Source organism: Rattus norvegicus, chromosome 5 (assembly GCF_036323735.1).
Source record: "Rattus norvegicus strain BN/NHsdMcwi chromosome 5, GRCr8, whole genome shotgun sequence".
Classification (NCBI taxonomy): Eukaryota; Metazoa; Chordata; class Mammalia; order Rodentia; family Muridae; genus Rattus; species Rattus norvegicus.
Genome location: NC_086023.1, coordinates 106483722 through 106511023, shown reverse-complemented (window position 1 = coordinate 106511023; position 27302 = coordinate 106483722). Strand labels below are relative to the sequence as shown.

General features: G+C 47.1%; 1 protein-coding gene and 1 pseudogene across 3 annotated transcripts in view; both read right to left on the bottom strand.

Moving 5' to 3' along the window:
• Positions 1-460: 460 nt before the first annotated feature.
• On the bottom strand, positions 461-8366 carry LOC134479079 (small ribosomal subunit protein uS10-like; annotated as a pseudogene).
• Positions 8367-22451: 14085 nt separating this feature from the next.
• Positions 22452-27302, bottom strand: part of Acer2 (alkaline ceramidase 2) — a 50800-nt gene continuing 45949 nt past the window's right edge. The window contains exons 6-7 of one of the 3 annotated variants that reach the window (XR_010066399.1): positions 24550-26880; positions 22452-24411 (exon numbers count right to left, since the gene is read on the bottom strand). Coding sequence is in view for 1 of the 3 variants with exons in the window: in NM_001107943.2 (NP_001101413.1) it covers positions 26694-26880 (187 nt within the window). In the remaining 2 variants the exon portion in view is untranslated. 3 annotated transcript variants of the gene reach the window in all.

The following is a 27302-nucleotide window of genomic DNA, read 5'->3' as shown; positions in this document are numbered from 1 at the left end:
GTATATGTATGGGCCATTTTTAATTTTTAATCTTGTTTACTTTGCATATGCCTGTGTTTATGGTGTATGTATGCATATGTATGTATATGCTGTGTGGGTGTATGTATGTATGTGCATGTATATATATATGTGTGTGTGTGTGTGTGTGTGTGTGTGTGTGTGTGTGTGTGTGTGTATGTGTGGTGTGGAGGGGAGATGTATGTATATGTGTGGTATGTGTAGGTGTCCAGGTACCAAGGTGCCTGTCCAGAAAGTTGACAGCTTTATCCAGAGCCTGGAAGAGACAGCATGGTGGATAAGATGTTTGGAACAGTAGATGAGGTCTCCCGAACCATCTCCTACAGAAACTTTCACAGCCCAGGAAGAAAGCATGCACATCTGAGCTTTGCACCCTGCCTCCTGATAGCCCAGGGATATGGAGAAAACCCCCGGGTGCCTTGCTTCCATGTAGGGCTAGTCTACAACCATTTCATGACAATTCATACTAGATCCCCAACAGGGGCTTTGCCCAAGCAGAACTTGCCAGCACTGCAGCAGCTGCTATAATATCTCTCCCACGAGGAAGCTGTGATACAGGAGAGAGGTTTGCTGAAGGAGGTCGAGCTTTCTTCAGGGAGTACCTATGGTCATAAAAGTCACCTGCTCCCCAGAGACAGAATGTTGTGGGAATGCACCCCATCTCAGGACTCCAGATTCTTGAGTCAGTTCACACAAGCTGCCCTGCTGCTATGGACAGTCCAGGAGGTCCTTGCATTTGAGGGAACCTGGAGTAGTTCCATGAGATCCCGGAACAATAGGGATGGGTATGCAAGCCTGCCTGAGCCTAAACACTTCATCAGAGTGAGGCATGAAGAGTAGACCACTGTGCCACCCTCCTGTAAGAAGGGGCCTTGAAAAGTCATCCTTTGCTCCCTGAGGCATTCAAGGAATCCTAAGACTGAAGGTCGATGTGGCTTACTCACTACATAGGAGCAGGTTCTAACAATCAATGCTGGGCATCCATCTGGTCTTCAAGTCCTGGCTCGGGAATTCCATTTGTGAGGTTCTCCGGGTAGAAAGCAGAAAAGAGGTGTGAGAATATGCTAACAAAGGGGAGCATGCAGTGAAGGGCATAGAGGAACATGAAGGTCCAGTGTGACCCCAAGAATTACCAAGTGGTTGAAGCTTAGCTGCAATGGTGACAACATGCATGTGGAAGTCAAAGAACAGCCAACCTTGGGTGTCGTTCCTCAGGACCATAAACCCTGATTTTTTGGGGCTTTTATATATTTGTTTTTTGAGACCATGTCTGTCATTTGGCCTGAAGCTCACCAAGTGGGCTAGCATAACTGACCAATGGGCCCTAGGGATCTATCTGTCTGTCTCCCTTCCAGTGTCTGGAATTATAAGTAAATGCTGCCACACTGGTTTTCCACGTGGATTCTGGGAATGAGGTTGGGTCCTCATGGCATGATATTCTGGTCACATTTCTGTTGCTATAATGAAACATTCAACAAAGAACAATTTAGGGCAAATTTCACCATATACTTTATAGTCCATCATTGTGGAAAGTGAAGGCAAGAACTCAAAGTAGGAACTTGAAAATAGACACATTGGTGTTCCACACAGCATTATCTCTGACCCAGGAACTCACTCACAGGCCAAGGAAAAACAACAGAAATCACACTCTACTAGCTTTCTTTTGTAGCTTAGGACCACTTGCCTAGAGAATGATGCCACCCACAGTGGGCTGAGGCTTCCTATATCAACTAACAACCAAGACTAATCCCTTTAGACAGGCCCATAAACTTTCAATTGAGACTTCCTTCCCAGGTGACTCTAGATTCTATCGAGTTAACAACTAAAGCTAACGGGGCCATGTGTCAAACACTTTGATAAATGAACATATATCTTGGGTCTTTAAATTTTCTCTTGAGTGTAATAAGAGCTTTCATTCTGAATTGGAAAGGGACACTCTGGCACAGATTCTTACGGAGAATGTTCAGATACTGTTGGATGAATACATTCAAAAGGAAATGAATTGGGCTCTTAATAGTCCATTAATTCAGGGAGATTTGGGCCAGCTTTTAGTTATATTCCTAAAAGCAGCTGTTGCTCATTGAATGATTATTAGAAGTACTGTCTCACTGTCTCATGTTTGGCTGAACACTGAGAATATAGGAAAATTAAGATTGATGGCTGGCTCCCACACTCAGAAATTTTAATTTAATTGATCTGGGTGCTTCCTGACACTGTTATTTAAAAACAAACAAACAACTCTTCCAGTCATTCAAATGAATGGACAGTCAATTTAAGATCCACGCTCCATCGGTTTAATCCTAAGGCATCCACATGAGATAGTCATTCATTATCACAGTTGTGCAGAGAACAGAGACGAGAACTCTCCAAAGTTGACCAAAAATTTCCCAGAATTAGTGGACGATTAAGAGCCCACGTCATTTCCTGGGAGAATAATTTGACCAGAACCACATAGTTTAGTAAGTAGCAAATTTAGGACTCGAAGCCAGCATGGACGCCAGACATACAAGAAAGTCACTGACAACCTCCTGCCTCACCATGTTCGTATTCTCCACCATCTCCCACTGCTTAGAACAAAAATAATTCTTTTAAAGGAATTTTTGAACACGGGATAATTTGTGAAAGACAAAGACTGAGGAATGCTTACACATCCTGGTAGATTGTATGAGCCAGGCTTGCTTAGAGCATCGGAGTTTGGCATGCTTAACACAGGTGAACGGGGACTGTGTGTCTATACCCTGACAACTGAAACTGCCATGGTCAAGGCAAAGAGGAAGATGCCAGAATTCAGCTGAGGAAGGTCGGAAGAGTTGATGCTGAAGCCCTTCCCATCGCCCTGTCAATGCAAACAGCTCTTATGATTCTTTGTTTCCTTCCAAAGGACAAAGCACATTTTACACACAGACACTTCAGTCAGCAGTTGCAGCTGTGGCTTCAGAAGTGGAGGGAGGGACAGGAAAAAGTGTTGTTGATGATGATGATGATGATGATGATGATGATGATGATGATGATGATGATGATTTTCCCCCTTCTCAAATATGTTGAGCTAATAAAGTAAGGGAAGACAATGGGTTGCTAAATGATGGCGAGAGGGCACAGAAGCAAATTCTGTGTCAGGTCACCCCCTTGTGCTCAGCACCCAGAGAGCTGTAAGGTTGGGGCAGGGAAGTTCACTGTTCAGTTCACTGTTGCTTGAGACCTAACTCTGCCCAATAATTCTCCTCAAAAATTAATCTTATCCTCGTGGGTCCTCTTCTGGGTCTTGAAACACAATACAACTTGATCAGGAGTCAGCAAAAACAAAACAAACAGACAAAACAAAAACAAAAACTTATGAAACACGGAAAAAATGAAGTGAAATGAGCTCGTACAGGAAACTGTACCTCACAGGCCCCGAAGGGCTTCAGGAAGGGCCCAGGCTGTGTGCCAGTCTGACCTCTGCCCTCACTTTCTCCTACTCGGTAGACCCCATCCAGACACTCCCCTGCTCCAGTCTGGAGGCTGAGGAACACAGCCACTACAGGGCGTGCTGCACACAAACAACCGTACTGCCCACTTTTCAGATTCCATGAGTTGTGGCAATTCTTGTCCTGGTTGGCTGGGCTTGGGGAGATACTGTGGTAACTTGGCTACAAAACCTCACAGCTATTGAATGTGAGGGGGAACAATTATTAAAGAGAGGAGTCATTTTAAACTATAACAAACAACCCAGAAGGTGCTCAGAGCAGGCGTCAAAACAGTGCCTGATCTTCACACCCCTCCACAACATACAGCTGCCACAGGTGAGAACTCCCCTTGGCATGGATCAGAGAAACACATCCATTCTGCAGTCTGAACCAGTGCATGGTTTCTACTCAGGTGAATCTAAGGACTCTTGATTTCATCACAGAGAAGAACTTTAGGACCATGCAGTGGTTTGAATGAAAATGGCCTCCACAGGCTTATAGATTTGAAAATTTGGTTCCCAGTTGATGGACTCTTTGGGAAGGACTAAGAGATATGGCCTTGTTGGAGGCGGTGCGTCATTGGGGGTGGGCCGTGAGGTTTCAGAAGCCCAAGCCAGGCCCAGTCTCCCTCTCTTCCTCCTGCTTTCAGATAAGGATGTAAATTCTCAGTTACTGCTCCAGCGCCATGCCTGCCTGCCTGTCTTCTGTCACACTTTCATGATCGTGATGTAGACTCACATTCTGAAACTGTAAGCAAGCCTTCCAATTAAATGTTTTCTTCTACAAGTGTCTTGGTCATGGTGTCTCTTCCCAGCAATAGAATAGTAAGTAAGACAGACATGTTAGCATGGAGCAGAGCTGGAATTTATTAGAAAGAGCTAACAAGCACAGTATTAGGGAAAGAGAGAGGTGGTTACAAAAAAGACAGTACACACCCAAGTATGGGGTGGGTTTCCCAGGAGAGAGGTGTTCAAAGGTGGCTCCTGAAGTCCCATTGTTCAAGGAGCTTTACCAATTAGTCAATTTATTTAAACAGTTGACTTAGGCATCTGCAATGATGACTTCAACCCCCACTCCCAGCTCAATCCTGGTAGAAGTACTCTGCTTAACAATCTCAGAAGGACCATGTAAGTCAATGAGTCGCTTGTGAATCCGCATCTGGAAACGATCCCAGGTCTTGGAACATTCACCACAAGGTGTTTTTCTGGTAGTGATTCTCAATGTCTTGGTAGGCATGCGCACAGTCCTTTCACTTTCAGTTTCTTCTCCTTTGCACCTCTATTCAAGTCTGCACAAACCTCCTCCAGCGACCTCGAGTTGCGGCTGGTGAGTGAGATTCGAATTCAGTGACTTGCCAGGGCTCTATCGGCATCTTTCCGGTATCTTTAAAAGCCGTGGCTGAGGCGCGGCTCCTGACTAATTGGTTCCTCAGCAGGAGCGAACAGCCGCGAGTCAGGACAGCGGTGAGTCAGGACAAAGCAGACTGGGCAGAGCTCCGCACCACGCACCACCAGGTCTCAAAAAGTGTGCCAGGCGCTTATACAGCACGCTCACTTCCGGGTTCTTCTGTTCAAGGAGCTTTTAAGGGACACACCTCCATCTCCTTTTTTACTTTTGTTTTCTAAAAGTTTATTTAATTTTTTATTCGTGTGTGTGTGTGTGTGTGTGTGTGTGTGTGTGTGTGTGTGTGTGTTTCATTCTTTCACCTTTATTCTGATGGCAAATTTAACCTGGTTTGACCTTCACAAAACCAAAAGGTAGTTTGAGTGTGGCACACACATAATCTCAGCACTTAGTGCCAGGGTAAAGGCACTGTGTTTAAAACAAAACAAAACAATACACTGTTGGGTTATAAGTCTACAAGAAAAAGCCAGGCGGCCTGTCCCAGGCTGCTCTTCTAGTCTTGTGATGTAACCCATCATGGAGACAGCTTATCGAAGGAAGGCCTATTTTCCTTACAGTTCCAGAGTAATAAGAGTTTGCCCTGACAGGGAAACACGGCAGCAAGCAGCAGACATGGTGGCTGAAGCAAAAGCCAAGCGCTAACCTTTGAACCACAAGCAAGAAGCAGAGGGAGTGGGCTGGGATTGGTGAGAGGCACTGAAATCACAACGCCCACCCCTGGAAATGGACATTGCCCAGCAAGACCACACCTCCTAAGCCTTCCCAAGGAGTACCACCAACTGGGGATCTAGTGTTCAAATGTGAGAGGCTATGGCATACATTCTCATTAAAACCACCACAAGGCCCATTAGAAAAGTGTACAAAGACACTGGCCCCAAGAAGTCAGAAGAAACATCGGCAGAGGGCACCACTGCAGTGAATGAATGTGTGATGGAGAGATGAGGAAAAGGGAGTACTTTGTGGAGAGATAAAGGAGAAAGTGAAGCTGGAGGCTCTCTACACTGTGGAGAAAGGAGGAACCGGAACCTCAAGGAACACTCAAGGAGACTCAAGGTGAGGAACAGGCAGATAGGAGGTCATGGTGATGTCCTGGCCCAGGCTGTCACTGAGAGCCACATATGGATCTGTGGTCCTGCTGCAGCAGGGGTCTGTGTTGATGTCCGTGGCCCAAGTTACCACCAAATGCTGTGGACCAAGTTACCACCAAATGGTCAAGCAAATGGCCAAGGTCTGGACTGCCAGCAGAGACCACGTGGCTATCTGAGGGCTATGCAGCTGCCGGAGGCCATGTCTGGGTCCTATGGCAGCTGGGGTCTGTGTTGATAACCTAGACTCACATTATCACCAAGGGCCATGCAGATGTCGCCTGAGCTGGCCCTGACCCTCGATCGAGCAGCCCAGTAGAGCTGGCCTAGGTAGCACAGGTGCTGGTGAGTGGGCCCTGAGAGCAGGGAATCTGCCCCTGCCCCTTGCTAGCTGCAGCATTACATAAGTTAGCAAGGGGAGTGCAGAAGAGCTCACCGTGGTGGGGCAGGTGAGGGACAGCAGGCAGGCTGACCAACTCCAGGACTTTGACTTGGCCCACCCCAACGTCAACCCCATCTAGGATCTGCTGCAGTGTGGGAAAGGGCCAGTCTTGCAGATCCAAAGCTGCAGGATCTCCATGGCACAGGCAACAACAGGATATTTAAGAGGACAATCCCATGGGGATCCAGCATCGATAGCATGTAGCAGAAACCTATGTAATGACAGGCCTCGAAACAGAGACCAAGGACTCATCTCAATGAACATTCTCAAGTCAAGATGTACGGACAAAAGGGTACACCGTGGGATACACTGCCACAAACAATGGCTTCCACAACAAGATTTTTTAATTTAATTTTATTTATTTTATCTTATTTTAATTTGAAGGGGAGGTTGCAAGAGCAGAGAGTGAATACGAAGGGACAGGGGGCATACGTGGAATTGGGTGCATGGCATGAAATTCACAAAGAACCAACAAAAAGGGTTTTTTTGGATTTTTTTTTTTTAAGAAAGATGTCCAGAAGACAACCCCACCCCACACCCCCACAATAGGCAAAGAGACACTTGGTTGGTGGTGGTACTCTTATAAGAGCATAACAAATGAAGACCTTTGTTCATCCTGGCCTGGTGGCCAAACTGTCTTAAGCCTAGAACACATAAAAAATCAGATTAAATCAAATCCAGGCAGAGCAGCACCAGAGGAGGAAGCCAGAGACCTGTGTTTCTCCATGCCACATAGTGGGAGTGGGGAAAGATGACCACAGCATGGGTGGGCCACAGAAGCCTGCTTGCCGGAGAATACCACCTAGGGACTCACCTGCTGAGTGGCAGGCCTGCAGCAAGAGCCACCACTGTGTGAGTATGAGGCGGTCAGATGGGAGAGAAAGACAAGGGGAGCAGCTGCAGCATTATGAAGAGAGGTGGAACTGGAGACTCAAGGGGTAGAGGAGGAGCCTACTGAGAGTGGCCAGCCCTGCCCCCTGAAGCCATGGTGAGGTCTCAGCCCAAGCTGCTGCTGAGGGCCAGTCTGAGTCCACAGCTATACAGGGACAGGGGTCAGTGTCAGTGTCCATGGCTTATATCACTCCCAGAGAACATGGGCACAGCCCTGACAGGGCGAGGGGCCTCGAACCAGACCAGTGACTCATTGCAATGAGCATTTGCAAGTGAGGATGTGTGGGTAGAGGGGTACACTGTGGGATGCACTGTGACACACTACAGCTTCCATGATGCAATGTTTTTTATGCTGTGTGTGTGCATGTGCGTGTGTGTATGTGCGTGTGTGTATGTGCGTGTGTGTGTGTGTGTGTGTGTGTGTGTGTGTGTGTGTGCGCAAGTGCTTGTGCCTATATATGTTGGCGTTGGGTAGGGAGGTTGCAGGAGTGTGCAGTGGCTATGAGGAGACAGGGAGATGGTGGGGACTGGGGTACAAGCTGTGGAACTCACAAAGAATCAAAACAAAGTTAAAAAAGGACCCCACCCCACCCCATCCCTCTCATCCCCTTCCAACCCAGGGTAACCACTGCTCTACTTTCTGTAGGGAAAAAAACATGCAAAAGATACAAGTAAATCCTTCCCAGAAGAACTAGAAAGGACCAGTCGGCTTCTGAGAAGGTTCAGTCTCCACAGCAGTCAGGAAAATTCAGGCAAAGTCCACAAAGAAGCAACAGTGCCTGCCAGCCACAGAGGCCTCAGTTACAGTGCTCTGAGACCTGCTTATCGAGGCACGGAAAACTGGAACCACCAAGAATTGCTGATAATAGAAATTAGCACAGGGGCCCTGTGCGAAGCTGTAATCTCTCCAGGAAGTCCTGTGCCACTGCTGAGAACAGCCCAAAACCTCGGCTGCAGGAGAGGGATTGTTTCCCTGGGAAAGGTTAACCGCACAGACTGAGCTAAACTTAGCACACAGCCTAGCTCACAGCGGACAGTGCGCTCCTTGGCTTCTGCTTCATCCTTCCCGTAGACTAACATTGCTGCAGTCGAGACTGAAAGAAACCAAGAATGTTTCTCTCTTATAAAAAAATGATTATTAATATTCTGTGTATATCAATTAAAGCTGGAAATTAATATGGCGACAGTTATTCCTTAACCATCTAGTTCCCCAAATAACCAGACAGAGACCTTTAAATATTTAAAGCTTAGGCCTTAGCTGGGCAGACCCTCAACTAACTCACCTGAGTTAAACCGGCATCTAGCCCCACCCAGCCACGTGGCTAATACACCTTCCAGGCCTGTGGTCACATATGTCTCCTCTGCTGTCTTCTGGCGAAAGGGCCTTCCTCTTTCTCCTTCCCAGAGGTCATTTCTCCCTCCCAGGAAGTCCTGCCTATCTCTCTCTATAACCCAACCACAGGCTTTAGCCTTTTATTAACAAATTACCTTGGGGAGCAAGGTTTGCACCACAAAAGCTGGTTTGCATGAGAATTCAATCATCTTGGGGCAACCAGATGGAGGGGTACGGAATTTTGCATTTGAATACATAGTCGCACCGGACCAACCCCAATACTCTTGGACTCAAACTGTAAACAAATCCGTTTGCTTTCACCTTTTTAACCTGTCTCTGGGAAAGCAGTGGACGGTGGAGCTGTTACTCGATCACAGCGTCAGTTTTTCATAAATAACAATTTCCTGTCTGAGTAAAGTGGAAGATACACATGTCTTATCCTCTAGTCACTGTGTCTCACGAGGATAGTCCCAGTGTCACACAAACAACAAAGTGGATTTAACTCAGCAAGGCAGCTTAGTTTTGCAAAAGGGAGCACAAGGACCCAAACTTGACAAGCAAGGACACAGAGGGGGATGTCCATGTGTGTTAGATGTCATTATCCTAACACTGGATGGTGACTGTGTCATCTCAACAGTGGCGCTTGACCTCACAGTCCGACACAGTTAGCTAATTCATAATCAGTGGGAACCGTGCTCTAACCACTGGGCCGTCTCTCCAGACCTTGCATTTTGTTGTTGGTATTCTTCTTTGGACCTTCGGAATATGTATGTATGTCACACAAATGTCTATATGTGTCATCATTTGCCAGTCTTTGGGCACAAAGCCACCTGGTCACAGGTCTGAGCCAGGGAAACGTGTATAGACTTCTGAGCTACAGAAGTGGAGGACAACACACAGGAGTTGTCTAACGTGGGGTCCTGTGCTACGTGAGCCCCGAAATTTGACCCATAGGCTACACTTCACATGGTGTAAGTCAGTAAGCATCATAAAGCACCCTGAACGTGATCCTGGGTGGTTTTATTGTAACAGCAATTAAAAATAGGGAAGAAGTTAACGGTGAAAAAGTATTTTAGATTTCCAAAGTGCACTGGGGACACGAAGATTTTCAAATCTGCTAAAAACGATTCTACTAATTGCTATCAAGTGCTAAGAAGCACTGGGTTGAAAAGAGGTCTATGTCTTAAAAATTGTAAAAAACACACCCCCTCGCCCTTCATACTCTGAAGCCGAAGAGAGACTGTGGATGGCGGGAGGAGAGGGGAACTGCTGCTTCCTACTCGTACCCTACCCCAAGAAGCAGAGACAGCCATCTGCCTCACGTTCCAAAACTCAGGAAATGGGAGCCAGGAGGGAAAAGGGAGAAACTGGGAAAGTGTTCCCCTCAAAGGGATAATGTGACAGAAGCCAGGTAGTCAGTCCATCATCCAAAGTAGGAATGTTGGAAGGTTGGCCAATGGATTTTCAAGTCCAAAGGAAGAATGCTTCCCCTCCTTAGATGTGGTGATATAGTCTTATGAAAACATCTCTTGCAGTCTAAGACACGGAAACTTTTGCTGGACCTCTAAGCCAGAGTTAATAAATACTACATCTTGAGGTCACTTAAGATTTAAGATGGCAACCGCCAGCCCTCAGGAGGCAGAGGTAGGTGGATCTCTATGAGTTCAAGGCCAGCCTGATCTACAAAAGAAGTCCAAGACTGCTGGGGCTCTATTACACAGAAAAACTCTGTCTTGGAAAAATTAAAAATAAAAGATAAAACTGCTAGCCTACTGAGCACTCAGCCTGTTTGTTTAACCTTTAAGAGAACAATGCACACCTGGCGGTGTTGGTGGTCACACTTTTAATCCCAGCACTCAGCGGGCAGAGGTAAGTGGATCCCTGTGTGGTTGAGGCCTCCCTGATCTACAGAGTGAGTTCCAAAAGAGCCAACGCTACACAGTGAAACCTTGTCTCAAAAAAAAATAAAAAGTAAGCTAAGATATAACTTTAATCTTAAATTATGTCTCTTCCTTGCCCTGACCCAGAGGGATGCATGAGTGTATATGTGTGTTAAATATATGAGAAATTGCTGAAAACTGCAAAAGTCAAGAGAAATCTTGTACAGTACATACCTGCCGTAAATGCTAGAAACAGCTTGCAGGTATATCTTGATAAACAGTACGCTTATATTATTACAGTTTGTTGTCTGCGCCAGTAGGGGTCAGTTGGAGTCAGTGACTTAAACCCTTGTAAAACTCCGTGGAGATTTCTGTAAAGTAGTCTGCCTTGCTTCCCCCACATGATACCTTCTATCCCATTTCATAAATGCAGAACTGAGTCCTTTCCCAGGGGTCACGGAGAGAGAAACAGATAGTCATACTTCATACAGGCATAGTATACAGACACACGACAGACAGATTACAGACAAGCCAGAAACTGCAAGTTTCAGATGAGAGAAGACATGGGATGAAAAGTGGAAACTTGGGCTCCCTGTTGGGCAAACTTCTCCAGGAGGGAATCCTTTTGAGTTTTTTTCTTAATGTGATAGTGACAGATTTTGGTGCCTCTGAGGTAATCTCTGGTGTATTTAATCTATGAGTGTAGGCATCTTTTTAATGCTTGGGCAAGAGAGCTGAGAAGTTAGATACAAAACAAAACAAACAAAATCAAAAAAAAAATTGATACTTGTTGCTTTGGTGTTTCCGTTTAATACTTTACTTCCAGTTAATACTCTTTAATATCAAGGAGTCTCCAGAGGAACAGAACTCATATGGTGATTTATGAGATGGAAGGGGATTTATTATAAGAAAACGTCTCACACAATCATGTAAACTGGTAAGTCTAGAGTCTGCAGAGGTATGGTGTGCTAGAGACACAGGAGTCAGGGCTATGGGCTTCCACTTCCAGCTAATGGGCTAGAGTCCAGACCAACTGATGATCTTCAGTGGGGAAGAGAAGCCATGCTGTAGCTGACGGCTGCAAGCAGTGTGTGAGAGGGGAAGTTTCTCTTGCTCTGCTGAATCCAGGCTGTTTTCTATTTGGGCCTCGGTTGATTGGGGAAGTCACCGGCTAAACACATTCTCGCCTCCCAAAAACACCTACACCTATGGCTGGCCACCGACGGGCTTGGTCCAGCCAAGCTGAAGTAAAACTAATGATCGTGCGCTAATAGATGCTGCCCTAATTTTACATGTGCGGAGAGTCAGGCTAGGAGTAGCTGACTGCAATTCAGCCTTGTCTTTCCAGTTCCAGAAAACTGAGAATGGTAAAAATGGCCGACTGTCACCTTGAGAGAAGGACCAGGTCTCCATTCCTACACCTATCGCTCTCAAACATGTATCCAGTCAACTAGCCGCTGTGCGAGGCCCATTCCGAGGTTCATTCCGTGGTTAGGAAATTAAAATACCATTTCCAAGGCAAGAATTGAAAGTTGTAAAATGTGTGCCAGGTTTTTCTGTGGTACGGACCCTGGGGCCAGGCTCAGACAGCCCTCCTGGGCCACACCAGCAGCAGGACCAGGAACCAGGGAACCGGCTCCCTTTCCCCTCTCCCCTCTCCCCTCTCCCCCTCTCCCCCTCTCCCCCTCTCCCCCTCCCCCCCTCCCCCCCTCTCCCCCTCTCCCCCTCTCCCCCTCTCCCTTGAGACTTTCAGTGACCATGGGTGACTCGGAGGATTTGGACTGAGCACTGAATTCAGTTTCCTTGCCCAGGCGAACCACTCTGGAGGTTCCCTGAGGCAGGTGTTCCAAAGTCCCTTCTTGCTGCAAGCAGGAGAGAGGTGAAGTTCTCTTAGGATAACCCAGCAAGGCCGAAAGCCATACTGCAAATGTCTCAGAGCTACACCATGCTTTCCCTCGCGTAATCCACGCAGAGAATTGCTGGGTGTCCCTAACACTGTCCTGAGTCCAGGTTCCAACCCTCAGGAGTGACTCCTTCCAGGGGTTCCCGGATCCCACAGGGCACCTGCCGCCCCCTCCCCTGGACTACAGAGCCACTAGTGACACCTAGTGGCCACCTGCCGCAGTCGAAAGTCAGGTCTCTGGCTTCTCTCATGCAGGCAGGTAACCTGACCTTTAGGCCTAGAAAGTCCCCAAGGAGTCTGTGGGGTCCCCCTGGAGGGAGATTCCGAGGCAAGAGGAAAGGGATGGATTAGGGTTCATGATACCCTTAGCCTAAGCTGTGACTATGAAAGGAATCAGGCCTCACGTATCGCTTTAAACCAGGGTACCCTGGTTTCCTGTCCTTCTCTTGAAGGCAGCCTTTGGGGAAAGGCCAAGTGAAGACCTCCAGGTGGGACCCCGTCTGAGGCTCCTTGAAGTCTAACCCCTCTGAGCCTCACAGTAGGCTTCTCTGCCCACTGTTCAGTGCCCTCTGACATCAGACAGGACTATTAAACGTAATTATAATTAGCTTCTAGCTGGCAATAGAGGCACATGCCTGTAATCTGAGGACTGGGGAGCAAAGGCAGAGATCAAGAATCCCAGGCCAGGGCTGGAGAGATGGCTTAGCGGTTAAGAGCACTGGCTGCTCTTCCAGAGGTTCTGAGTTCAAATCCCGGCAAACACATGGTGGTTTGAAGCCATCTGTATTGAGATCCGATGCCCAATAAATAAATAAATCTTATAAAAGAAAAAAAGAAAAAAAACAGAATCTGAGGCCAGTCTGGAACACAATGAATTCCAGACCAGCCAGGGACACACAGTGAGGTCAGTGACACAAAGCAACAGTCCCCTCTTCAGTGGCACCAGCCCCATTTCGAGGGCTCAGACAGATGACAGAACCCTCCAAAGTCACAGAGAGTCCAAGAGGACTGTGCAAGCTTAGGACACTGGGTGCCTGGGTATCACACGCACTTTTATTCCATTGGCTTTCTTTAGCTTGAAGAAAGGGTAGGAACTTGGGTGGCCCTGTCATCTTGTCACACTTCAGCAGCAGGAAAGCACAAAGGGACGAGGGAGAGATTGACGCAAGTTTGGCTAGAACTTCTCCAGATGCCGCTCCTGGGGCCTTTCTCCCCAAACACAGCCACGTGGACGTGTGCCAAGCTGTGCTCCTCCATGGAGGTAACACGAGGCACCCCTCCCTTCTCCCTTTCTCCTCAAACTTCAAAGAAGAAATGTTTGGTGGGAATGAGGAACCTGATTTGGGCTGAGGGGAGGCACCTCTGGGAGACAGGTTAGGTTGGTTTTAAGGCCACTGGGTTGGCTATCAAATCCTTCCACCCTGTTCTACCTTGACGGGCATAGTACTCCTTAACAGGTTTCCCATTGCTCTCACAGCTCTGACCAGGCTGTTGCTGTTGTGTGAGGACTCACAGAAGAAGATCGGGTGGCCCGCATTCAGAGTCCTTCTGTGAGATGAGCCAGCGTGCCTGAACCTCCTGTCATTTCCAAATGCTGGAGGCAGGCAACTGTTTCAGTGTCATTCGATTCTGGAAACTTAAGGACCACCCCCCCCCCCGTCTCCTCATGTCCAGTGATAAAGCAGGGCACATCCATGGTAGGAAAAGAGAAACTTCTATGGAAATACAGGAAGCTCACAGAAACCTTTCTAGGGGATCAGGCTGATAATCCTGGGGAAAGTCACAGGGAGAGAGAGAGCTTCTGGGGAACGACCTGGGAGCAGTAGGGCTATTGCCCTGACTCAGCTTGGGTTGTCTGAATGTGCCAAACTCCTCTTGCTAATGTCACTCCACACTGCTCTTCCGGGTCCCGTGGGTCTCAGAGCACAGTGCGGTTCAGCTCACTGGAGCCAGCCACTGCCACTGGGGCACCACCTTTTCATCCCAAGACCCCTCCTTTTCATAAGCTCCCCAGCTCCCTGACGAAAATGACAAGCGTCTGTGGGTCCAGGCACACTGAGGGTGTGCTGGCTGGCAGTAAGCTGTGTTCCAGACCATGGTTAGTCATGGTAACCTGAGTCTGTGTTTCAGGGTAGCAACTGTGGGTGGACCTGTCCTCTTGTCAAGCTTCCCCAGCAGAGAAGCACAAAGGGACAAATGAGATGTTGGCAAAGGTAGAGAGTCCTCCGCTGTCTTCTGGAGGACTCTGACACCTCCACTCCAAAAGGAAACAAAGTAGAAAGTCTCATGGTCTGTCTCCTTGGGTAAGTCTGGGATCACTGCCAGATATATGCAACCTGAACAGAGCAGTTTTCCCTTCAGTCGACACTGACCAAGAAGACTTCAAACAATTTTCACTAGGTCCTTTTTTAGAAGGATTAAAGATAGCTGCTAAAAGGTTTTCTATTGTTACCCAGTCAACTCCAGATATTTTTTTAATTATAAAAGCTAAATAAGATGAAGCTGATGATGATGATGCCAGTGTTTAACAAGAGAACTGATTGGTGCCCTTTACACAAAATGAAAACCACCATCATCCCCTGAGCTCTGTCCCAGAGGACATCTTACCTTCCCTGCCCCTGCACACATCCATCAAGTCTGTCTGCATGTTGCTTTCCTATGTAAGGAGACTTTGCTTAGCAAGGCCTTCCCGCCACCGTGTGTCTTACGCTGTGAACTCACTGATGAAGTAATATTTGGGGCAGTGACCCTATGTCAGCCCTGCATGCTTCTGGGAACACACACCGGGCTGTCATGGCATAGATGGGATGTGGGTGACAGGATAGCTGCACCCCCTAACACCCGAACTTCCAGAACAGAGGGACTTTATGCCAAACAAGCTCCCTAACACCCAGTAGCTCCTATCTTGCTCACAAATCCCTCTCTGCATTCACTGTGTCTTTTCACAGCAGAATGTGGATGAAATACACACCCAGCAGGACCCAAGAGGATGGACCCTCCAATGGGAACCATGAAAATGATAGAAGAACCTGCGTGTGCATGTTATCTGTGATGGTGAGTGCGCTGGGGAGTGTGTGTGTGTGTGTGTGTGACAGACAGACAGAGGGAGACAGAGAAAGAGAGGTAGAGACAGACAGACAGACAGACAGACAGACAGACAGATGTTTCAGTAAAAATAAAAAAAGCAGCAGAACGGTTCCTGTGCGTACCCTGGCTTCAAGGGACCATTGGAACGAGCACTAATTTATCTCACATTAGTATCTCTCCTGGCAGCTCTGCTAGCCGTGAGCTCTCTGGTTCCAGCTATCCTGTAAAATCGTGGTTCTAGAAGTCCAGCAGCGGCTGACCTATCGAGGCCACCCGCCATGGACTCTCCCCACATTCCCGGCAACCGACCCCTGGTAGTTAAAGTGTAAACTCCCAACAACCCAGTAAAATCAAGACTCAACAAACTGTAACCCAACCATCAGATTTATATGTTAAATGCTCAGTCCACAATACATCCACACAATAAACTCACGACCAATTGATAAGGATATAAACCGCCCAGCTAGATAAGAGGAATTTCCCTTCAGAAACCCATCCCAGCTACCTTGGCGACTCAAGACCATCCCGATCTGGGCCATCCTTCTCCGTCTCCATCTTGATTCTCCTTCCTTCTCTTCTCTCCCCACTTACAGAAAGTTTGTCCCCGCCTTATCTTTTTACTGTCCAATCATGGCCTTGACCTCACTGGTGCCAGTCCTCACCTGTATATAGACATCCACCTACAGACAGACAGAGAGACAGAGAGACAGAGAGACAGCACATGTGCTTTGGGGGTACAGATGTTTTTTCCAAATCAATTCTGAGGCAGAGTTTACAAGTGGGGTAGTGTGGAGGGGAAGCCTGTATTCTTAGCTGATGTGGGAAGCATCCCTGGAATGCACCCTGGAATGGATCAAAAAGCCACCCCTCCCCGCATTTACCGAGATCAAACATGACTTGGGGCCAGGTGCCTTCTAGAGACATGGAGAGACCCTCTACCTCCACCTTGCTTGGTTGAGCGGGTGGCCAAGTGAGTGTACACTTCAGTCCTGTCTGTATGGTCATGTGGCTTCTTCCCTGACCCTCTTATACCTAAATCTCCTTCTTTTTTGCCTTAAAATGATGTCAGCCATGGTATTTAGGATCCACCTGAATCCAGTGTGACTTTGTCTCAACTAATTACACCTTCAAAACTGTACTTTTTCTTTTTTTTTTTTTTTAAACAGGATTTCTCCCTGTAGCTCTGGCTGTCTTGGAACTCACTACGTAGACTAGGCAGGCCTTGAACTCACAGAGATCCTCCTGCCTCTGACTCCTGAGGGCTGGAATTAAAGATCTACCATACTCAGTTCAGAAGATTCTCTTAGGGGGACAAAGTCAGAGAGCTCAAAACATGCCAGGAAGAAGGCAAGGACAGACCAGGCACAGAATCCACAGCATGTGAGCCGTGCGGGCAGGCCCACTGGGTGTCTCGAGCAAGGACAAAAGTGAGGTCTGGTTCCCAGCACTGCGGAATAACAAGAGTGGGCAAGCAGGGCTCAGCCTTCACTGGGACTGGGTTGAAATGGGACTGTTGGTCCCAGAGCGGGGTGGGTGAGACTCTCCTAGGAGCTGCAGCCACAGCTCCACAGTCAAGAGCACATGCTGATCTTACAGAGGACAGGCCGCCATTGCCCGCACCCACACGGCAGCTTACAACCCCCACAACTCCAGCCTCTGGGAATTTGACACCCTCTTCTGGCCCCCAAAGGTACTAGGCACACATTCGAACAAAACACTCACATGTATAAAATAAATCAATCTTATAAAACAAACAAACAAACCTCTCAATAAACCAGGTGACACACATGTAATCTCAGCCTTGGAAGGTTAGGGCAGAAAGAGCAGAAATCGCAGGACATCCTGGAATTTATATTAAATAATATTGAAGTTAATACCAAAGAGAGCTAAATGAGCATGAGACCGGGTCAAATAGGTAAATCAATAGATGCATGGATGCATGACAGACAGATGGACGAACAGACAGACAAAAACTTCCTATATTTAGTCAGTTTTACATGCAGGAAAAGTATTTGCTTTATTACATTGAGCAGATTTTCAAAATTCTAGGAAAAGCCAACACCCTAGGCCATAAAAATAAGTTACTGTGAGAAGAGAAGATGGAAATGAAGGCAGAGAGATGGTTGAAAATATCTGAGGATATATACACATGGCCTGCAAAAGCTTGTAAATTTTGTAAGACATTTGAGACCTTGAGTTTGGAGACAAACATGTACCTCTGACTGCAATACCAAATAGCACCACACGGTGGCGCGACGATTCCATTAGTTTTTCTTTACCGGGCTGGCTCAGTGGTTATTTTTCTTGCTTTGTTCTAGTAGTAGCTAGCAAATACCATAAACGCCTTATTTGTTTATTTGTTTGTTTGTTCGTTCGTTCGTTCGTTTTAAATTTTTATTTTGTGCTTCTGGCCCTATCTTTAGTCACTTTCACACATACATTGGGTGTCACTGACCAGAGATGGTCAGAGACAACAATGCCACTTGAGGCAACAGAGGAAGAACCCTGAAAAGTGGGGAAGGCCTGCTACAGGCAGCCCCAGCTCCTCCAAAGGCTGAGCATCTCTCAAAGCTGTTCTAGCCCAGCCAGGGCAATATACCTGTCTCCTTGCCACTCTCTCTCGAAAAAAAGGGAGGGTTGGGGGCAGGAGAACAGGAAGGAAAACCAGAGTAGTGGATGAAGTGCAGATACTGTATTTGAAACTATAGAAAAATTCAACGGTATGAAACTAAAATATACAACAACATATCAAACAGAATATATGTCAAATCTCAAACCACAGCCCATGTTAAGGACCATCCAAGAGAAAATTAAGTTCCTCCTTTGTTCAAAATACCCTGGCCCCTCCCCAGCCTTATTTAGTCCTTGAAAGTCTTTGAATGTAATATATAGTCCTTCTTTTTTTTTTTTTTAACCAGGTGGTGATGGTGGTGCACACTTATTTTTTTTTTAAGATTTATTTATTTATTTTATGTATGTGAGTACACTGTAGCTGTCTTCAGAAGAGGGCATCAGATCTCATTACAGATGGTTGTGAGCCACCATGTGGTTGCTGGGGTTTGAACTCAGGACCTCTGGCTCTTAACCACTGAGCCATCTCTCCAACCCTATACAGTCCTTCTTAATGGCATCTAATAACTGTACATATTTATAGAGCACACCATGATAATGCATGTATGTACCAGGTAACGACAGAAACACGTCTAGCTCTCCCATCCCAGGGACCAGCTAATATTCTTTGTTCTGGGGGCCTGAGAATTCCTCTCTCCTAGTTGTTTCTGAAATGTGTGTTACATTGTGGTAAATTACCCTCGCCATGCTGAGCCATGGACACCAGAAATATCTCTAGCATATGGCAACCTACCTCCGCTACCCCCAACCCCACCCTCTGTGTCACCGCTCCGTGGCTGTGACAAAATCCTTGACAAACAAATGGAAGACGATTACTGGGGCCCAGGTTTCAGCTGGTGACCCACTGGCTCTCACTTTGGGCATCGGCTGATAGAAGCACCTGAAGTACATAAACGTTAAGACAATATTATTCTGCCCCATGAAAGAAGGAAGTCTGACCATGCATGACAGTTGACATGGCTGGAGGGCATTAAGTGAAATAAAGACTGATGACTAATATTGCACATTCCTGTATATTGAAGCTAAAAACAAAAACAAACAAACCACAAAAAACCTAGATCAGCGTCTCAAAGACCCGGAAACGGCAGTCAGTGCGGCCCACAGCTGTTACGGTTTGATCAGAAAGCTCCTGTGTGGAAGACTTGGCCGCAGACCGATAGGGAGTGATTGGCTCCTGAGGCTCTGACTCCATCAATGAACTAGCACATGGATAGATTCATAGTTTGGTGGCCCTTTGGGGAGACGGTGCAAACTGGAAGGTAGGGTCCAGCGGGAGGAAGTAGTCGCTGACCGTGCACCCTGGAAGAATGTGTTGTCCGTGGCCCTTTCCTCCTGGTCCCTTTCCTGCCCACCCCGAGTGGGCAGCCTCCTCTGCACCATGGTTGATTCTGCATCCTGGCAATTGTGAGGAGTTCTGCAATGGAATGGAGCTGGGAGCGCAGAGGCTGCTAACAGACTGACTTGACTTTGTTTGAAATGTGTGGTCTTGTGTTAGAGTCCTTCTTTTAAATTACATTTCATTTGTTTGTTGTTGCTGTTGGTGTGTGTGTGTGTGTGTGTGTGTGTGTGTGTGTGTGTGTGTGTACATGAGAAGGTTAGAGTCTTTCTTTTACCACATGGATCCTGGGAATTGAACTCTGGTCAGCAGGCTTGACAGCAAGTGTCTTCCCCACTGAGCCATCTCACCAGCCCTCACATTGGCACCTTAATGTAATGAATACCTTTGAGTTTCACCCTTTCTTCTCTTCCTCATCCTCCTTGTTCTTCCCTCTCCTCCTCCTCTCCTCCTCCTCCTTCTTCTCTCAATTTTCTTTCTTTTTTCTTTCTTCCAAACAAGATCTCACTATCCGATAGGGATATCCCGGGTTTACTCTGCACTGTCTCCTGAACACAGAGCCCTCACCTTCCCCAGGTTCTCTCCACACTACCCAGCATCAAGAGACCGGGGATCCTATTTTCAGGATCAAGGATACAGTTTCAAAACCAGATCCTTGCTTAGCCTTGCACAGAGGGGGTTCTTTATCGGCGTGGGGGGTGTGGCTCCTAGGGACATCATCCCCCAAGGAAATTGAATGCAGGGACATTGCCCTAGAGAGAAGATCCAGCCTCATCAGACGTCAAAAGGCTCCAAGTGCCTCTTCCTATTAACCACAGAAAAGTCTAAAGGGCCCGATATAATGACTCTGATAATGTTGGTCACCATATTTAACCTTAAATTGAAATGACTGTCACAGAAAGTTAATGACAGTAAGTAGGTAGGCAGGCATTGCCGCCAAAATCACTGACAGGTTGTTTTTTTTTGGGGGGGGGGTGTTGTTCTGTTTTTGTTTTGTTTTGTTTTGTTTAAATCACAGCCCAGTTTATTTCACAAAACACTTCCAAAGAGAACAGAGCAGATTCCAAGCAGTTGAGGCACACACCAAATGGGCTGAATTGGGGCCTAGAAATTAGACCTAGGAATTGATTACAGTGATCCTACACATCTCGTGTACAGACTATGGTTTGTGAATGGTGGGTGAGGTCTGTCAAGTAAGGTCAAACTGCCCACCAGAGGTCACATAGGCAGTGACAGCCATCAAGACCCTGCCACAGAAAAGTCCCTTTAGTGCTAAGTCTTCCCACATAGCTCTCAGGGCAAACATGTTTGAAAAGAATGGGGATTTTGTTTGTTTGTTTGCTTGCTTGATTTACATTTATTCACTTTACATCCCACTCTCAGTTCCCACTCTCATGCAGAACCTGCCTGCTGGTCTGCCTGAGGATCCCATTCCCCTAAACGGGCTGCCTGTCTGGCCTCAGTGGGAAAGGATGTGCCTTGTCCTGCAGCCATCTGATGTGCTGGGGGAGGTAGCAGGAGGGGTGTAGTGGCTCAGGGGTGTTACTTAGAGAGTAGCTCTCCTTTCTCAAAGAAGGGGAGAGAAGAATGGCGGAAGTTGGTCTGCATGAGGAGGTACTGACAGCTTTGAAATGTCAGATGTTGCCTCCAGTGACAACCTGAAAGGCAGTACCAGTAAGCAGTCATCTGTGTGAAATGGCATTTCACAGAATCCCTAATCAAGGCACACTGCTGTCTGCTACTCTGTGCTCGGAACATTTTGATGTGCTCGTTTCACACCTCGATGAACTTCTTTGCAGCATGTGTGGTCATAAATGCCCTAACCTCTCACACATAGCCCCAGACAAATATACTGTGCTCGGCAACCCAGGAACTGCACTCCTGTGGGAGCCCAGAGTGTTCCAGGCCAGCGTAAGCTGTGAGATCCTGCCTCCAGGGAGGGAAGGAGGAAAGGGAAGAAGGAAAAATGCAGGTTTTCACTACAGTTATTTCTGAAAAGTTAACTTTTGAAGACCCAGACATAGTGGCTACTTTAGCTATTTTTCTATTGTTGAAATAGAGCACCATTACCAAGGCAATTGATAAAAGAAAGCATTGAACTGGGCCCACGAAGATGGCGCAAAGGCATGGTGGTGGGAACAGCTGCGTTCACATCTTTATCCACAAGCAGGAGGTGGGGAGTGCACTGGGAAAGGCGGGAGCCTCTTTGAAACCTTATGCTGTCCACAGTGACACACCTCCTCATCTTTCCAAAACACTTCCACCAACTGGGGACCAAGTATTCAGACATATGAGCCTATGGAGGCCACTCATTCAAACCACCGCCATTTAATGCCAGCACTTGAGAGGCAGGGGGATGAGAAGTTCAGGGTCATCCTCATTCTCTCTCTCTCTCTCTGTCTCTCTCTCTGTCTCTCTCTCTCTCTCTGTCTCTCTCTCTCTGTCTCTCTCTGTCTCTCTCTCTGTCTCTCTGTCTCTCTGTCTCTCTCTCTCTTTCTCTCTCTCTGTCTCTCTCTCTGTCTCTCTCTCTGTCTCTCTCTCTGTCTCTCTCTCTCTGTCTCTCTCTCTGTCTCTCTCTGTGTCTCTCTCTCTGTCTCTCTCTGTCTCTCTCTCTCTGTCTCTCTCTCTCTCTTTCTCTCTCTCTGTCTCTCTCTCTGTCTCTCTCTCTCTCTTTCTCTCTCTCTGTCTCTCTCTCTCTGTCTCTCTCTCTCGTGTGTGTGTGTGTGTGTGTGTGTGTGTGTGTGTGTGTATTCAAGGCCAGACTTGGCTTCGTCAGATTTGGGTAGAATAAACAAACAAATGGGTTAACTGGATGGCTCAGTTCCACCCAAGCCCGACAACCCGAGTTCAACTCCTGGAACCCACATAAAGGGGGAAGAAGAGCCCAGTCTCCACAGTGTGCAGGCTGCCATTCATATACATATGTCATACATACATGTACACACATATGATCACAACAATAATAAATGTTTAAAGAAAGAAATCACTTCAGAAATAGATACATAAATGTTTATTCACAGAAAATGCCTGTTAATGGCTTTAATATTGAACATGGTTATCAGAGTTCACAAAAAAAGCATAAAGTGCAAAAGATCTGTAAATCCCCCAGAGCAATGACTAATGTTACCTCAGCCAGGGTACATGCCACCTGTACATAGCACACTCTACATAAAGTATAAAATGGCATATATCTGAAAATACTCTATTTGCTTGGTTGAATTATTGTAGTTATAAAATAGTTTTAAATCTGACTTGTGTAGGAAAAGACACACGCCATGTTTTTTAAAGTCTGTGGGAGAATAATGTCTATAAAATCTATTGAGAATCCCAATCTGGTCAAAGATGTGTCATTGGGCAGTGGGACCAACAGCACCCAGGTCAAGCCCTGGTTGGGAAGAATCCAAGTTCGGCTGGAGGAAGGAGCTGGGGGAGGCCCTAGTTAGGTGTCCCCAGAGACCGTTAGTGGTCAGACCTGAAGGAAGAAGAGAGGCAGGATTTGAAGGTTCAAATCCCAGTGGATCTGGGAGGCGGTTAGGAGAAGAGGATTCGTGAGGGAAGTTTCAGACACCTGAGAAGTCCAACCAATAGAATGGGTGGCAGTATTTCTACAGAGCCACGTTTGATCCTCCACACAATGCTGTTGACCCGTGACTGGTTTAGGCACTTTTCAGCAGAATGACACCCATTTCCCCCACGTGGATCACATTACAAATGGAAGCAGACAGAAAAAACACTTCTGAAGAGCTGGCTTTGGCATCACAGGGCACTAAAGAGAGAAGAATTCCTCTCCTGAAAATCAACAATGGATCAAAACAGTGAACTCACTGACAGACATGACCACTTGGTAACCTTCATGGCTTCCTCTGTCCTGAGATCCCAGGCAGATTCGGAACAGAGCAGAACCTGACGCCCATGCTGGGAACAGTGGCCATGACATCACTCACTGAGGTCATCTCTACCAGAAGGGAGCAGATTCTGGAGTGCACATCAGTTAGCCTGCTCTGCTTCTTGTCACCACTCTCAACACAGTAGGAGCCATGAAGTCAGAGCTTTAACAGCGGCTCTCCACAACTCAGAGACCCAAATGTGAATTGTTACATCGCAAAGCCAAAATCAGTTCATGTCTTAGGAGCCTCTCAAGTCGGACTTCATGGGAAAGGCAGCTTCAGTGGTGAGCTCAGCGTCCAGCCGTCAGCATAGGAGAGAAAGTTAGCTCTCCATGAAAACGCTGCCATGCATATTCCACTCAAGGGAAAGCGGTCTAAATGAAATCTCATTATAACTGTAGGAGAGCAGAAAGGAGAGGAAGGAAACACGCCCCAAAGCCAAATTGGTGACGGAGGCTCTAAGGCAAGAGAGGTATGAGTAACTTTTTCTTCTGCCGCTCTTCTGTAGTGTCCCATGGAGTGATCGTGTAAAGCTTTAATAAAAAAGTGATCAATGCTCAAAGCCCAGCTCAAAGTTAGATTCATATGTATCTACTCCCTTGATTAGTCAGGCCCATGCTAGCAAGCAGGAGAGATTTCTGTTTTAAAGTGGGTGTGGTACCTTGCTCCTATAAGTATACCTAGCACTTGGGGTCTCACCGTCAGTTTGAGGCTAGCCTGAACTATACAGTGAATACAGCCTGAGACATGAAAAAGATCAGAGCTTTGTCTCAGAGGGGGGGTAGGGCTTGCCCCCAAACACACTCCCTACCAAGCCAGCTATGGTGGCTCACACACCTGGGGAAGAGGCCCACTGAGTCGAGTCAGGTTCTCATCTCCTTTCACCCAATCGTTCAAGCACACCCATTAATATCTTATCCCTATACCTATACCTAGGGGTGTTAGCAGAGGCCCTGGGAAATAAGTCCTTTTTCCTGATAAAAAGAAGTGGTTCTTCCCTGACTCTGAGGACACCCCCACTGTCATGGAAGGGCCCCCAGGACAAACTAAACCTTGCATCTAAAAACCCTTTCCCGGGGCTGGGGATTTAGCTCAGTGGTAGAGCGCTTACCTAGGAAGCGCAAGGCCCTGGGTTCGGTCCCCAGCTCCGAAAAAAAAAAAGAACCAAAAAAAAAAAAAAAAAAAAAAAAAAAAAAAAAAAAAAACCTTTCCCTCCGCCGGCTTATTAACTTACTCATTACTTTACATGTACGAATGACTTGCCTGCCTGTATGCATAGGTGTACCACATGCATGCTCTGTGCCCTTGGAGGTCAGAAGAGGGCACTGGATCCCCTGGGACTGGAGCTACAGGTTGTCAGCTTTATAAGATGCTGGGAATCAAACCTGGGTCCTCTGGGAGGGCAACATGTGTTTTTATCGGCTGAACCAGCTCTCCAGCCCCAGACAGCTCGGGCCCTTTCAGACAAAGGCAGCTCGGCGTCATCCTCAGGATGTGTATATCGTGTAGAATATATAAGAGCAGCCCCTGTGCCTGGTGAGATGAGCTGGAAGCAAGGCTAGTCTGAAAAATTCTAGACTCAAAAACCAAAGGACTCAGCAGCAATTCTGGTCCATGAACCCCCCTAGGTTGCCACAAACATTTAACTCAAAATCATTTTAAATATATTTTAAGCTGCAATAAAATAACATATACAGTCATTCAAAGCCAAGTATCTCTGCCTTATAAATCACCAATCAAATAAATGACTATGGGCTTGCTACCTGGGAGATTTAGTAAATGCTATAAACTTAATAAAAGATGACTTCTTTCACACATTCGGGTTCTACAGATATTTGTGACTACAGACAAGAAAGAGCCTAGCAAGCTACTTCTAAAACTTCAAAGCCCCAGAAGCAGAATGAAGCCTATGCATTTAAAAACTCCTAGTCCAGTTTCCACTTTGGACCCTGTGAAGCTTCTATACGGAGTAAGAGTTCCTGGAACGGCCAGAACCGGCCAACTCCTTCAAACTCAGGACGCCACTCAGAACAGTGTAGCAACTGCAGTCCCCTGAGCGCTGTCCCACCCCAACAATGGAATGTCAGAAAGCAGAAGGTGCCTGAGTTACAAACATCCCTGAGATATACCCAATTCCACCTCATACCCTGCAGATAGCCCAGTGAGGACAGCATGGTGCAGGTGAGAGACATTCAGGTCAGAGTCTGCCCCTTCCTACCTGTGACCCCCTAGCCAGCCAATCAGAGTGTCGTGACTGGCCAGCATCAAGAAGAGCAAAGGGCTCTGAGAAACCAGTTAGCACCGGTATTACAAAAATAAAGGCTGGAGGTCCACATCCCAGGGAAGTGGCATCCCTCAGGAAGCACACATCCCCTGAAAACAGCAGAGAAATGGGGTCAGAGTCTTGGAGGTAACAACACACTGTAAGCTTCCAATAAGAAAAGCTTTTCCAAAAGCTTCACAGGAGCTCTACAATCAAAACCCTCAGAGCTGCCTCAGTGAGTGCAATGAGTCCTTGCTCTCACAGAGGTCAAGTGGCAAGCGGTAGGGGGCTATGTGTGGAATTGCCACACCAGAAGGAGCCTCTGTGGGTCTGAGGCTGCTGCACTCTGGAAGAGCAGACATAATGTCAGTGTTTAATGTGTGCTTAAAGTGGACTGTAGCTCTTGGCGTAGAGGGTGTTACTGGCTTTGCCCTCTGAAGCCAAGGCTCCGTCTCTCAGCAGAGGTAGTGGAAGGATCCACAGGCATGTGGAGAAAGCTAAGAGGTGCAAGTGACAAGCCACGGCCTTAGTCACAGCCCCCCATGTGTGTGTGTGTGTGGTTTTTTGTTTTGTTTTTTTTTTTGTTTTTTTTTTTGTTTTTTTTTTTGTTTTTTTTGTTTTTTTTTGGTTTTTTTTTTTTTTGCCTACTCGATTTTGTTGAAGGACAGTTTCTCCCAGCAAAATGAAAAGTTCTGGAACCTTCTATCACAGAATCAGGGGGCTGACTCCTGTGTAATGAGAGAGCCTGGAAATGGTGGGGGCTATGGCAAGCCACCTTTTCCAGCAAGAAGCTTTGGGCTGCTCTGGGTCTCCCAAATAACTACTCTGTCAATGTCATCATGGATATAACACAGCAAGCCCATGTGCCCGTAAAGGTCGCTGAGGCCGACCCACTCATGTCCCTGAGCCCTCCATTACCCACCCTGGGGATGTCAGGCACAGCGGTCCAGTTAGATCACAAAAGAACAGAATTTTAAACACCCACACTACATCAATTCTTCAAACCCCTTGGCCATCTTTTCTAGCAAACAAAGCCCAGAGCACACTCGAATAGAAGTAAGCAGAAAAGCCGGTCACTGCCTTGCCGTCACGTGATCTTGACTGGCGACTTCTTGTGGGCACACAGGAGGGACACATAGGGGACACCGATAAAAGCCCATTTCTCACTGGGCCAGAATCTGATGACTGGACCTTGTTCGGGTATCTCTGAGGCAGCATCGAAGTAGGCGAAGCACACGCAGCCCAGGTACGCGGCAAGGCAGATGAGGATGTGCCTGCAAGGGAGGGGAGGGGTGAGCGGGGTGCTGCAGTGCTTCTCTGGGGCCGCCCTCCTCCCCACTGTCCAGTGCAACGGGGAAGAATGAGACGGCCAGCGATGCCAGAAGGGCTGTGATAAACCTTGAGCACTTGACACTGTCCTAGTAATCAAAACATTCCCATCTGAAATGGCACGGTAGCTCAGATCTCTAACCCTAGTTCTCTAGGAGCCCAACTCAAGAGGAGTGTCACAAGCACAAGACTACACCATGAGTTCAAAGCCAGCCAGAGCCACAATTCATAAAAAAAAAAAAACTGACTAGATAATTGGACCAAATACCTCAAATACCTTTGGGCCTTCTCAGTAAGTCTGAGGGCCAGGGATGAAATTGAAAATGCCAATGTGAAATACAGAGGCGAATGCCAGCAGCAAACCACT